The following is a 13,711-nucleotide window of genomic DNA, read 5'->3' on the forward strand; positions in this document are numbered from 1 at the left end:
GTCTAAATGCTTTTTAAAAGACAAAATTGTACCCGCCTCTACTATGCCTCTGGCAGCTCGTTCCAGACACTCACCACCCTCTCTGTGAAAAAATTGCCCCTCTGGACCCAGAGAAAAAAGTCCCAGCCTATCCAGCCTCTCCTAATAACTCAAACCATCAAGTCCCGGTAGCATCCTAGTAAATCTTTTCTGCATTCTTTCTAGTTTAATGATATCTTTTCTATAATGGGGTGTCCAGAACTGTACACAGTATTCCAAGTGTGGCCTTACCAATGTCTTGTACAACTCTCAGTGTACCCGATAAGGCGCCAGAGTGTGTCAACTAGGGGATTTTCACAGTAAACTTCATTGCAATCTAAGCCCACGTGTGACACTAATAAACACTAATAAACTTTTAAAAACTTGAAGCATTTTAGGTCCCCATATTCTTGTTACTTTACCCTTTTCGTATCTTATCATCTGATGGGACTGGAAAAAGCCCTACTATCAACTACTTTAGACATCTTTGGAAGGTGTTAGAGGCAGGTTGCCTCACATTCTTTAAAAAGTACCTGGATGAGCACTTGGCATGTCATAACATTCAAGGCTATGGGCCAATTGTTGGTGGATGGGATTAGGTGGTAGTTCAGGTGTTTCTCACATGTCAGTACAGACTCGATGGGCCAAATGGCCTCTTCTGCACTGTATGATTCAATGATTCTATGACCTCTTGTGGTTATGATGTGGAGATGCCAGCATTGAACTGGGGTGGAGTGGAGTGTCCACTTACCTGATGAAGGAGCAGCGCTCTGAAAGCTCATGATTCCAAATAAACCTGTTGGACTTTAACCTGGTGTTGTGAGACTCCTTACTCTTATAGTTGGGCATCTGTCCAGGTACCTGCAACAAAATGAGGCAGAAAGCCCCCACCTCCTGCATGGCTTTCTGTTCATTGTCACTGTGTCGAGCACAAGCACTTCCACTCCCCCTCCCTTACCTCACTCCTTCAGCCATGGGGGCAGAAACTTGGCATCATGTATCTCCTTTGTTCTCTGCTGCACGGAAACTGAGAAGAGGAATGTTGATGCCTAAAGTGTGAATGTACTTTTTTTAAAGAGTTTTGGTAAAAATGATATTGGAGGGAGAAACTGGTATTTGTAAGATGTCAGTTGTTTATTCTGTGAAGAATCAGTCACAGTTCTTTTCAAGAAATACCTTTGTTTCAGGGTGGGAGGTGGCTGGAGACCACATACATAGTTCAGTGGCAACTGCTGGCAATAACTATTTGATGCTGATGATGCACGTTCCTGGATTTAGGTAAGATTTCTTTAGCACACTACTTGTCTGGCATGAACAAAGACTTCATGAGTTTCAGAATATCTTTTGTGCTGATTTTTAATAATTACATCGATCAATAAATTATGAACATTTATGAACAGTCTCCCTTGTGTTTTCCTCATCAAGTGATATACAGAAATAGATGCTATCAATATTTGCTGTACATTAAAGTCCTGCCGTTCATGGGGTTATCATAAAATCATAGAATCCCCCCAGCACAGAAGGAGGCCATCCTGCCCAGCGAGTTTGCACTGACTCTATGACAGTGTATCTTACCGAGGCCCTCTTCCCCCACCCTATTCCCGTAACCCCACACCTTTACCATGGCCAATCCATCTGACCTACACACCTTAGGACACTAAGGGATAATTTAGTATGGCCAATCCAGGGGGAGCGGCACGGTGGAACAGTGATTAGCATTGCTGCTTCACAGTGCCAGGGACCCGGGTTTGATTCCCGGCTTGGGTCACTGTCTGGGCGGAGTCTGCACGTTCTCCCCGTGTCTGCATGGGTTTCCTCCAGGTACTCTGGTTTCCTCCCGCAGTCTGAAAGACGTGCTGGTTAGGTGCATTGACCATGCTAAATTTTCCCTCAGTGTACCCAAACACGTGCCAGATTGTGGCGACGAGGGGATTTTCACAGTAACTTCATTGCAGTGTTAATGTAAGCCTATTTGTGACACAAATAAATAAATCTAACCTACATTTCTTGGGAATGTTGAACATGCTTTACAATAGGAATCAATTGGACAAGTCCCAGCAAAGTGAAGGCAGCTTGGTTTGTGCAGTTACTATACAGTTGTGGTATGTGACAGACGAGGGAGCCTCTGAGCTCAATGTTTTAACAAAAGAATCCAACCACAGACTCACTGCTCTTTCAACGTCCAAGACATGAATTGAAATTTTTAAAGAAGAGACAATCTTAATTTAAGAAAAACCTGAATCACCACGAAAATAACAGACAAGCTATTTTCGTAAATGTACAAATAAATTGGTGAATGTTTCAAACTTGAACAGAACTGTTATTGCCACTCTGAACCAAGAGATTTGGACATTTCTGGATTAATCTCTCCATTCGGGCTGCACTTCAGCTACAACCATTCCAGGCACCACTCCTCACCCCTGTCAGAAAGATGTTTAAATAAAAAAGATTGCACACTGCTGCCTCACAGTGCCAGGAACCCAGTTTGGATTCCAGCCTTAGGTGATTGTCTGTGTGGAGTTTGCACATTCTGCCCGTGTCTGTGAGTTTCCTCCATGTGCTTCAGTTTCCTCCCACACTCCAAAGATGTGCAGGTTAGGTAGATTGGCCATGCTAAATTGCCTCTTAGGTGAGGGGGATTAGTGGGGTAAATACGTGGGGTTACGGGGATGGGGTAGGGGGGTGGGCCTGAGTAAGATGATCTGTCGGAGAGTCGGTGCAGACTCAATGGGCTGAATGGCCTCCTTCTGCACTGTAGGAATTCTATGAAATGTCCATGACCAGGGCTAATGGAAGGAATCTGCTTCCTTCTCCGCATTAAGCCTTGCCAAGGTCTCTGCATCATAGCTAATGGAACAAAATTCATTTCAAATAAAGTGTCTTCAAGGAAAGAAGGGAAAGATAATGCGGATAAGCAAACAATGATGCAATAGGTAATCTGATGTATAAAGACTTTAGCATAGGTAAGCAAATAGACTAAACAAGGAAGTCTCGAAAGGCAAGACTGCACGGTCAAATTGACAGATATTCACAGATATTTCCAAGCAGACTATCTTAGTGCTGCTCCTTGGTTCATGAACCGGAAGGTGAACAATGCTGGCGAATCCTCTGTTGATCGTGCTTACTCTGTGCGGTGAAGAGTTTGCTCAGGTCTGGGGAAAGAGCAGGGCATAAATCTTAAGGTGAGAGTGAGCTTCGAACTTGGTTTTCATAGCTGACTGTCTATGGATGTAACATTATAGGTGCGAGGGTATGAGCAAATCTCCTTAAATGAAACCTCAGAGTAATGGCAAACTTCTTGATAATAGGGCCCAAATGCTGGAAAAATACATATTTCATTTCCTTCAACTTCATTATATTTTAAAAGAAAAATGTTTGAAAGGAATATTAATTCATATGCTTACTTTTAAGCATGACTGCATAAAAGAGATAAATATTATTTTAAAAATCTTGTGCATTCCTTTATCTTCTTTTTCCTTGCTGAAGCAAAATATCAGTCATGATCATATTGAATGGAGGAGCAGGCCCGATGGGCCATGTGGTCATTTCCTGCTCTTTTTTCTTATGTGCTTATCATGTTTGATTTATTTCACAGCCCACCACAGTCAACAATAGAGAATTTAGACAACCCAGAAGTTGCTCGGATCACTTTTATCTTTGAGACAGTGTGCACTGCAGACTGCCAGCTATATTTCTTGGTGGTAAGCCAGACTTCATTTATTTTTGAACCAAGGTTAAACGGCTTTGATGGGTTTAACTTAATATAAGGTGAGGAGAAAGTTAAAGTTAACTCATCAAGGATTTGAGCTTGTTTTTGTGGAAGTTCTTGGAAGATACAAAATGGTTTAGCTGTGTTTCAGTGTTGTATTTAACATGGAAATGAGCTATTTAGATCATCCATGCCATGTCACTATACAAATACAAACACATAGAATGCCATTTGGCCCATCAAGTCTGCACTGACCCTCCCAAAGAGTACCTCACCTGGACTCATTCCCCTGTTCTATCCCCATAACCGCTCTCATGCAGAGAGAAAAAGAGACCACAGAGAAAATGACCTCTCTCTAAAGATCCCAAGCAGCAAAGTAAGTTTGATTTTGTCAGCCAAGCTCCACCCAGTCACGTGATTTTACTGTCAATCAACCTAATCAAGCTCTAATCTGCAAAACCCCAAGGGAAAACACTAAAATGACAGAACAGCATTAGTCCAGATTAAAACAAACATTCTAGCAATTAGGGCCAATTATGCTGCTGCAGTAATGACCAAGGCTGTTGGTTACAGATCCAATGGAACCATTGTTAGAACAGACTGTTAAAAAAAATCCTGCACAGAAACGTGACTCAAATAGATTTCTTAAAGAACAGAGAACAGTACAGCACAGGAAACAGGCCCTTCGGCCCTCCAAGCCTGTGCCGCTCATTGGTCCAACTAAACCATTTGTTTATATCCCTCCATTCCCAGACTGCTCATGTGACTATCCAGGTAAATCTTAAACGATGCCAGCGTGTCTGCCTCCACCACCCTACTTGGCAGCACATTCCAGGCCCCCACCACTCTCTGTGTAAAATATGTCCCTCTGATATCTGAGTTATACCTCACCCCTCTCACCTTGAGCCCGTGACCCCTCGTGATCGTCACCTCCGACCTGGGAAAAAGCTTCCCACTGTTCACCCTATCTATCCCCTTCATAATCTTGTACACTTCTATTAGGTCTCCCCTCATTCTCCGTCTTTCCAGGGAGAACAAGCCCAGTTTACCCAATCTCTCCTCATAGCTAAGACCCTCCATACCAGGCAACATCCTGGTAAACCTTCTCTGCTCTCTCTCTAAAGGCACAGTATTGTCTCACATGAGAAAAGCACACTGGTGTACTGAGACTGCAAGAATTTCATCTCATCATTCATGATTGGACTGATTTTTCTCATGCTTTTTTTTGTAGCTGTTATGCCAACCATGCCAGTGAAAACATTAATTCAGTTCATTGGCATTTCGGCTTAAGTACCGAGATGTGCCTACTTTGAACTTCCATCTTTTTCTTTGTTCCAAAGTTGGTGGGGTTCAGAAAAGGTCTCTTCATTTGACTTGATATTCCACACCGCATGTCAAACAAAGTTCTTGCATAGGAAAAGACATATTGGATGGAGTTAGGTGCTTTGGCTATGTTAAATTCTCCCTCAGTGTACCCAAACAGGCATCTGGGTATGGCAACTAGAGGATTTTCACAGTAACTTCATTGCAGTGTTGATGTAAGTTTACTTATGACACCAATTAATAAACTTAAACTTTAATTGTTATGGAGCAGAAGGAGGCCATTTGGCCCATTGTGTCTGCACTGGCTCTCCAAATGAGCATTATGCCATTCCCCTGCCTTTTCCTCATATCCCCATATGGTATTTCTATTCAAGTAATCATCAAATGTTTGCTTGAATGCCCCGATTGAACCTGCCTCCACCACATTCCAGACCAGAACCACTCATTGTGTAAAAAGGTTTTTTTTCACATCACATTTGTTCCTTGGCATATTGGAAAGATTTACAATCTATAACCAACCTGTTTGGCTGTCGAGTTCTGAAATGGGACTTGAACCCACAGCCACTCAAAAATAGTTTTAATGGTCAGGGCCTCATGCTATCGCAGGTGGAGACATTCTACCCACAATATCAGCTCCTGTGTTGCCTCCAACTGTAACATCTATTAAGCTGTTTATGCAGCCAGTGCAAATTTGTTCCTTCATATGGAGCCAGTCCAAGCTATTTTCCTTTAAAAGCAGACAGATGTAGTGACTTATCATTCAAAACTCTGAGCTTAATCATGTTTTCATTCCCTAAAACAAAACACTGCTGTTCTAAGGCATGAAGCAGGATGAGAAGGAAGAACTTACCTTGTCAATGAATATTTATTATACTTCGGATCATGGGACGGTTCAGCAAAATGCAACAACAGCTTGCTTGGACTAGTTCTTGTCACACATCCTAAAATAACGTGCAAATATTTCAGGGACCTACAAAAGAAAGTACAAGATCAGTGGAAGTATGGAATGGTTCCAAGGAAAAACAGTCCTACACGTATATTATTGGAAAAAACACATCACTTGCTTTTGTGTGGGCATTCCAACGCACAATCTCAGATGAACAGGTATACTTTTATATTGATACCAGTGTCATATTTTCAATATTACTGTATGCTTTTTCTTGGTATCTTAATCTGAAGTATTAACAATTGTATTTTCTGAATCATGCTGGGCTTAATGTGCGGAAATGATGGTATGATGGCTTTAAATTTCAATTTTAGTCATAGAGTTCCTACAGAGCAGAAGGAGGCCATTTGGCCCATCGAGTCTGCACCGACTCTCCAACAGAGCATCTTACCCAGGCCCTATCCCCATAACCCCACATATTTACCATGACTAATCCCCCTGGTTTACACATCTTGGGACACTAAGGGGCAATTCAATCAACTTAACCTGCACATCTTTGGAGCATAGGAGGAAACCGGAGCATCCGGAGGAAACCCACACAGAGAATGTGTAAACTCTACACAGATAGTCACCCAAGGCTGGAATTGAACATGGGTCCCTGGCATTGTGGGCAGCAGTGCTAACCACTGTGCCACCGTGCCGCCTGAAATTAAACGTCTTCTGCCAAGTAGCACTTTCCTGGGTACTTTCAAAGTGCAGCTGTTTGCCAAAATATGTTCTGAAAATCCTGAAAATTTCAGAACATTAGTAGAACAAAGAGGCACTTGAAGAAGAAAAATGGTAAACGTTCCACGCTTTCCTCAGGCTTTTGATTGTTTATCTCGTTTTCTGGTTATTTTGCACCAGATTTTATTTGCCGTATGCCATTGAGATTCTCAGTAAATCCCATCATAAATTGACGTTAGGAAAATAGTGCAGAAATCAGTGTACATTTTAGCTCAAGGCATGCCAAGGCAATTCCAGTCCATGGTTTCTATTTATTTTTGGACTCTCATCACCTTCTCAGTAACTTTCTTTCAAATATGAAAAGTAAGCCATACTGTCGGTTATCTAAATGAATCCATGGGCTGGCGCATCTTCTTCTCCTGTCCAGTCTGGTGGCCCCATGCCAATTTAACATCTATTGGCATGGTTTGAGGGGAGACTTCTGCCCCCAGCTAGGAAGGAAGTTCCCTCTTCCAAGCGCTGCCAGCCAATTGGATGGTTGGCAGCTCTCTGGTGCGAGTAGTGCCACTGGGAGCAGTGGCCTGTGTTGGGGCTGCAGCCAGTCCCCAACAACATTCATTACGGAGCCAGATACAATGTGAGTGGAATGGAAGGGAGTGTTGTTAAGACCAAACTGGCTGTCTGGGTTCAGGGTGACCATGGGGAGCGGGGCAGTGGTAGATAGGGGTGGGGGAATGTGGAGGGGGAATATGGTGTTGTCTGGAGATTTGGGGTGAATAGGAGGCACCTCCTCCCCAATCCCTTGCCACCCAAAGCCGAAGTAGTTTTACCTGCCAGGTTTCTGACTCAAATGCCACCATAGAAAAAGCAGTGGCCCAATTGGCACAAAGGCGAGTTGGCCACCCATCACCTCCCCTGCTGCTCGTAAAATAGTGGCGAGGGCAGGGCCAGGCTGGTAGACACCAAGAAAGATGCGCAGACCATTTTACTGCCCTCCTCCCAAAAGAACTTGGAAACTGCCCAGAGGGGAGGGCAAAATTCTGCCCCATAGTTATATAAATGTTTGGATTAGCGGTTCCAGAGATATTCTTCATTTATATTTTCCTTGACATGATTACTGCTGGCAAGACTGATGATGATGTCCAGCCCTTTGGGATGATTGGTTAAGTCTCGATGCCTAAGGCTGGGTTTCTGTGACTCACCCGCCTTTCTGACATTGTCAGTAGCTCTGCTCTTCCAGCTTAAAGTTTTAAATTAAAAAATTCACATCCAAAATTTAAAAAATCAGAATGTCTTATGGAAAAGAATCATAGAGAAGCTTGGAATTGAGTGCAGAATTCGACTCTACTTTGCTTAATCTGGATGTAAAAGTCTTTTGTGCACCTTCCGGGCCATAGCTTCTCTGTGCCTTCATGTGCTGTATCATTCATTATCTGTCTTTCCAGCGTCCAAAATTCATCTCCAAGTTAACTTTAACCAGAGCCAGAACGATGATAATAGTCAGGCCGATATGACATACTGGATTGTGTCAAAGTACATTCCAATGCAGTCGGCATGTAATATCGGCAACATCTCTTTTTAAAAACGGATATTATCCAACAGTAAAGTTTTATGTAAGATGATTGAGTTTTTCCCTTAGTTTTTAATCGAAGTTCTCTGCTTGGAATTACTGACGCTTACAAACTCCCACAGGTGGCGCAGACAGACATCACAGGGTTCCAATTGATTCACTTTACTGAGCTCAAGACTTTGCCACTTACTTGCTAGCCTTCGTGCCTTCTGAGTTCCATACAGTTGTTCGTTGGAGAAAAACATCCACACTTGATGAAGACACGCTTCCTCAGGGACATGGACAGAAATTACCTGCAGAGTCTATATCCAAACTATAATGAAAGACTCTGTTTTCAGTTGAAACCTACACTGGGGGTAGCTGCAGCAGAGAAGCCCCTCCAGCCCTCATGTTAACAGGCCACGCACAAGTTCCTGCCATGGGTTCTGTGGCAAGGACCTGCCTCGCTGGACTGCTAGAGAGACAGGGAGAGAGAGAGAGACACACACGCTGGGGGAGCTGAAAGAAGAGATACTTTGATTCGATTTATTATTGTCACATGTATTGTTTTACAGTGAAAAGTATTGTTTCTTGTGCGCTATTCGAAAACATTCCGTTCATAGAGAACATAGAGAAGAAAGAAAGGAGAGGGTGCAAAATATAGTGATACAGTCACAGCTCGGGTGCAGGGAAAGATGAGCTTATGGTGGCACAGTGGTTAGCACTGCTGCCTCACAGCTCCAAGGTTCGATTCCTGGTTTCGGTCACTGTCTGTGTGGAGTTTGCACATTCTTCCCATGTCTGCGTGGGTTTCCTCCGGGTGCTCCAGTTTCCTCCCACAGTCCAAAGATGTGCGGGTTTGGTTAGTTGGCCATGCAAAATTGTCACTTAGTGTCCTGGGATGTGTAGGTTAGAGGGATTAGTGGGGTAAATGTGTGGCTTAGTGGGGGTAAGGCCTAGGTGGGATTGCTGTTGATGCAATCTTGATGGGCCGGATGGTCTCCTTCTGCACTGTAGGGTTTTTATGATTTCTATGATGGTACGCCCATTCAAAGGTCTGATGGCAGCAGGGAAGAAGCTGTTCTTGAGTCGGTTGGTACGTGACCTCAGACTTTTGTATCTTTTTCCCGACGAAAGAAGTATGTTCGGGGTGTGTGGGGTCCTTGATTATACTGACTGCCTTTCCGAGGCAGCGGGAAGTTTAGTTGGAGTCAATGGATGGGAGGCTGGTTTGCGTGATGGACTGGGCTACATTCATAATCCTTTGTAGTTTCTTGCAGTCTTGGTCAGAGCAGGAGCTGTAATTCATCCAGATAGGATACTTAGAAGGTCAAAGAAGTATAGATTTTTAAAAAAAATTCTCTCTGTTCTCACATGTTTACCTAACCATTTCAAAATGAGTTGCCAGCCATGTACAGTCATGCATGGACAATTTTAACCTTTCCTGCCAGTGAAAATCACCCAAGAGATTTACTCACTGATGTCACACTCCTTTCACACTGTTCCATTTTAAACTACTCTTCTGAGCAGACATGAAGGACACCTGGTGGAAAGCGGAGAGGTCCTTCTGTAAATATATAAATCAGACTTCATAGAAACCCTACAGTACAGAAAGAGGCCATTCGGCCCATTGAGTCTGCACCGACCACAATCCCACCCAAGCCCCACCCCCATATATTCTACCTGCTAATCCCTCTAATCTACGCATCCCAGGACACTAAGGGGAAATTTTAACGTGGCCAATCAACCTAACCCACACATCTTTGGACTGTGGGAGGAAACCGGAGCACCCGGAGGAAACCCACGCAGACACGAGGAGAATGTGCAAACTCCACACAGACAGTGACCCAAGCCGGGAATCGAACCCAGGTCCCTGGAGCTGTGAAGCAGCAGTGCTAACCACTGTGCTACCGTGCCGCCCGGTTCAATCATATCAAAAAAAGAACAAGAGGGTGTCAGTCTGAGTGACTGCAGCTGCAACCCAATTAAAGATTTTGATAGAAACCAATGAACAGGTAACATTTCAGCTGGGAAATAGTCACTCAAGTTTGTGAGATATGAGGTGGGCTAAGAGCATTTATATAACTGGCAATAAGAATTGTTACAATAAGAAGCAGAAGGGAACTTGTACGTCAGAGGCTGGGAATTCTGCACTAACTCACCTCCTTACTCCCAGTTTAGGGCTGGGCCCGGGAATGGTCAGGGGGCCAGTGATTGGACCATGGGCAGGCGGAGAGCCAGCATTGCGAGTGTCGCGGGGCTGGCCAGCAATCAGGAGACTATCAGTGCAGGGCCACTGCGCGTGCGCCAATCTCGGCACTGACGGATCGGCGCGTGTGCAGTAGCCCGCTCAGCACGCTGACTTCAGCCTCTCCAGCGGGAATAGGGCCTGCCCCCTGAAACAATGATATTCACGCTGGTGGCCTCTGCAGTGCACAGAATGTGGGAGATTCTTCCCTGAACTCCCGCTGAAAAAAACAGCATGAATTACTCCAGTTTTCACGCGAATTCAACACTTAGAATTTTTGGGGGAGAATTCCAGCCATGGACTTGAAATGTTAACTCTGTTTCTCCACAGGTGCTGCCAGACTTGCTGAGCTTTTCCAATATTTTCTGTTTTTATTTCAGATTTGCAGTATCCGCAGTATTTTGCTTGTCTTCTAATATTTTGACGTTTCAGCACTTCAAGCACTTCAGCACCTTCCTTTCCATTTCGATAAAAGGATCACGAGTTGCTATTTAAATTATGGCGTCTATATTTCAGAATCACGTGTATTCGTCTGACGTTGCCAAAATTTACTCCATCAACGTGACCAATGTAATCGGAGGGGTCTCATCGTACTGTGGACCATGCGCGCTGGAATCAAACGCTTTAGGATCTTCTTGTGTGTCATGTGCACCAGGACAGTACATAGACAAGGAGTCCAATAAATGCCAGGCATGTCCACCATTTACACACCTCAAAGCCCATCATCACTACGGAAAAGAGTCTTGCATCCCATGTCGACCTGGCACCCAAAATAATTTGGTAATTATTGCTATTTATATTTGCGCATGAAAATAAATGTGGGACTTCATTGCTGATGAATATGATAATATCCAATTACAGCAACAAGTACTTTCAGGCCTGGTATTGAAGAGGATAGCTGTAGGAATATGCCATAACCCAATTCCCAGAAGAGCATCCCCACTGTTAAAATAACACTCAAATGTAGTTTTGTGCTGTAGAGTCATGTATGTTTGGAAATGTGTTGTCAGTTCTGAAACTCAAATGGCATCCATTTGGAAAGTACAGAAGGGGAATGTGCTTCATTCAGTGTGATATTGGTACCTTGAGGCCTGTGCTTTGACCGTGGGAGCACCATATTATCAGGTGTAGAGATTTGAAGTTTACCATCCACACTCAGTGCTTACCTTCGAGATCAGGTCGCTCATACATTTTGTACAAGATGCACGAAGGCACTAAAATGATATAACTGAAAGTACAGTAACTCTCTATAATTTGGCCACAGTATTTGAGCTGGAAAGATGGCCAACGTAAGAAAATTCAAATCTTAGTCCTAGTTGGCCTCTACTTCCGAAAGAAGCATTTGAATTTTGCTGCCTCTTTTTCAATGGCTACTTCTTAATGTGGGGGCTTCCAAATATTTCCCTTTTTGGTTGCCAAGCTACATGCATATCTAACAGTAGGGACCACGCGGTAAATATAGCCCTGATATAAAACATGCTAATGTACTGAGCTGCTCTAACATGGAATGGTAGAACATCCTCTACCAGGGAGCTCAACCTACTGTGAGTGTGGTGACTCATTCCTGGAGGTCGGGAGGGAGGAATTGATTGAGACGTTCATTATTGTTTGAAAGTGATCTCAACAGGTGCCAAAGAACAAGTTGGTCTTGGCTGGAGAAAGGGTAGGGAGACTATTGGAGACATGAGGAGATTACGGGAATAAGAGAAGGGATAATAAATATGTTGAGTTATGATAATTTAACATTTTTATCCACCATCTTATTTACATGGTAATTCGGAAGATCAAAAGTAATTCAACAGTTAATAACATGGGGAGCGAAGGTTTTTATTTTTCTGCCACAGTATGCTGCAAAGATGCAGCTATTCTGTTTATACATGCTGTTTCAGGTACTTCACAATTCAGTACAGAAACCACTTATTCAGAAAAAAAAAATAAACCAAATTGAAAGCCCATCGTTTGAAGTGAGAAAATGAGGTGGGTTAGGAGGTAATGATTACCTGCTGCGTGTTTTAACAGCCTGAAGATTTCAAGAGGTGGGAAAGACTGAGGGAAATGAGACTTGTTAACGTTTTAAAGTCTTGGAAAATGTTGAGGGGGGATTGGCAATGAGTCAGAATTTCAACATTGTGGAGATTTAAGCAGTAAGAAGAAGGTTTAAGATTGTGCATTTGGAGCTCAGGAGAAATACGAGAGAAAGGCTGAGAAGAAAAAAAAAATTTGCATTTATAGTGCATTTTAGCATCTTCGGGATATCTCAAAGTGCTTCTCAGCTAATGATTAATTTTTAAAGTGTAGTCAGTGTTAGCCCATATTATCAAGGGATGATTAAACAGCCTCGGGTGGGAGGTTGGAAGTGGCCAAATGTGGGGGATTGATGAGGTGGGTCTGCTGAATCCAGCTGGTCAGTGGAAAGACACTCTACCTCTCGGATCCAGCAGTCCTCGTCTCCCTTTAGGAATTGGGTTTTCTGATGCTCAGATACCCAGCTGGCCAGAGTTAAGTTTGAAATGCTGCATAAGTATGAGGCATGCAGCTTCATTATAATAATTAAATTGTCAGCCCTCCTCCTGTGCGCGAATGGTCACCTGTCATCCCTTAAGCCCTGGTCCCGTCTCTGTTAAAGTCGGAAATGGATATGTTAAATCGGGATTCAAAACTGCTGCTTTTGGGGCTAAAATTCAGGAAGAAACAATGGCCTGGATCTTACAGTCAGCGGTGAAGTGGATACACTTATGGTTGAAAAAGTATGAGTGCATACAATACTCAGTAGTAAAACTACAGTACGGAAGGAGGCTGTTCGGCCCATCGCATCTGTGCTGACTACAATCCCACCCAGGCCCTATTCCCGCAACCCCACACATTTGCCCTGCCAATCCCCCTGACACTAGGGTCAATTTAGCATGGCCAATCCATCTAATCCGCACATCTTTGGACCGTGGGAGGCAACCGGAGCACCTGGAGGAAACCCACGCAGACGTGGGGAGAAAGTGCAAACTCCACACAGACAGTGACCGAGGCCAAAATTGAACCTGGTCCCTGGCACTATGAGGCAACAGTGCTAACCACTGTGCCACACCATTAGTGGAAAGAGAGCAGGGGAATTCTCCTCAAATTCTGGCTAACGTTTATACCTCAACCAATAACACAAAATGAAATTACCCGGTGAATTCATCCGAGCGACGTATGTGGGACCTTGTTTGTTTTTAAGTTGACTGCTCTATTTGCCTGACTACATTCTGGAAGTCATGA

At 43.7% G+C, this 13,711-nt stretch overlaps 1 protein-coding gene across 1 annotated transcript in view; it reads left to right on the plus strand.

Annotated features, from left to right (window-relative positions):
- elapor1 (endosome-lysosome associated apoptosis and autophagy regulator 1) overlaps window positions 1-13,711 on the plus strand; it is a 131,199-nt gene that overhangs the window by 81,355 nt on the left and 36,133 nt on the right. The window contains exons 11-14 of the mRNA XM_078242270.1: window positions 1,206-1,296; window positions 3,614-3,719; window positions 6,017-6,154; window positions 10,976-11,239. Coding sequence (XP_078098396.1) covers window positions 1,206-1,296; window positions 3,614-3,719; window positions 6,017-6,154; window positions 10,976-11,239 — 599 coding nt within the window. The remainder of the gene's footprint in view (window positions 1-1,205; window positions 1,297-3,613; window positions 3,720-6,016; window positions 6,155-10,975; window positions 11,240-13,711) is intronic.

This window comes from Mustelus asterias, chromosome 25 (assembly GCF_964213995.1).
Source record: "Mustelus asterias chromosome 25, sMusAst1.hap1.1, whole genome shotgun sequence".
Lineage (NCBI taxonomy): Eukaryota > Metazoa > Chordata > Chondrichthyes > Carcharhiniformes > Triakidae > Mustelus > Mustelus asterias.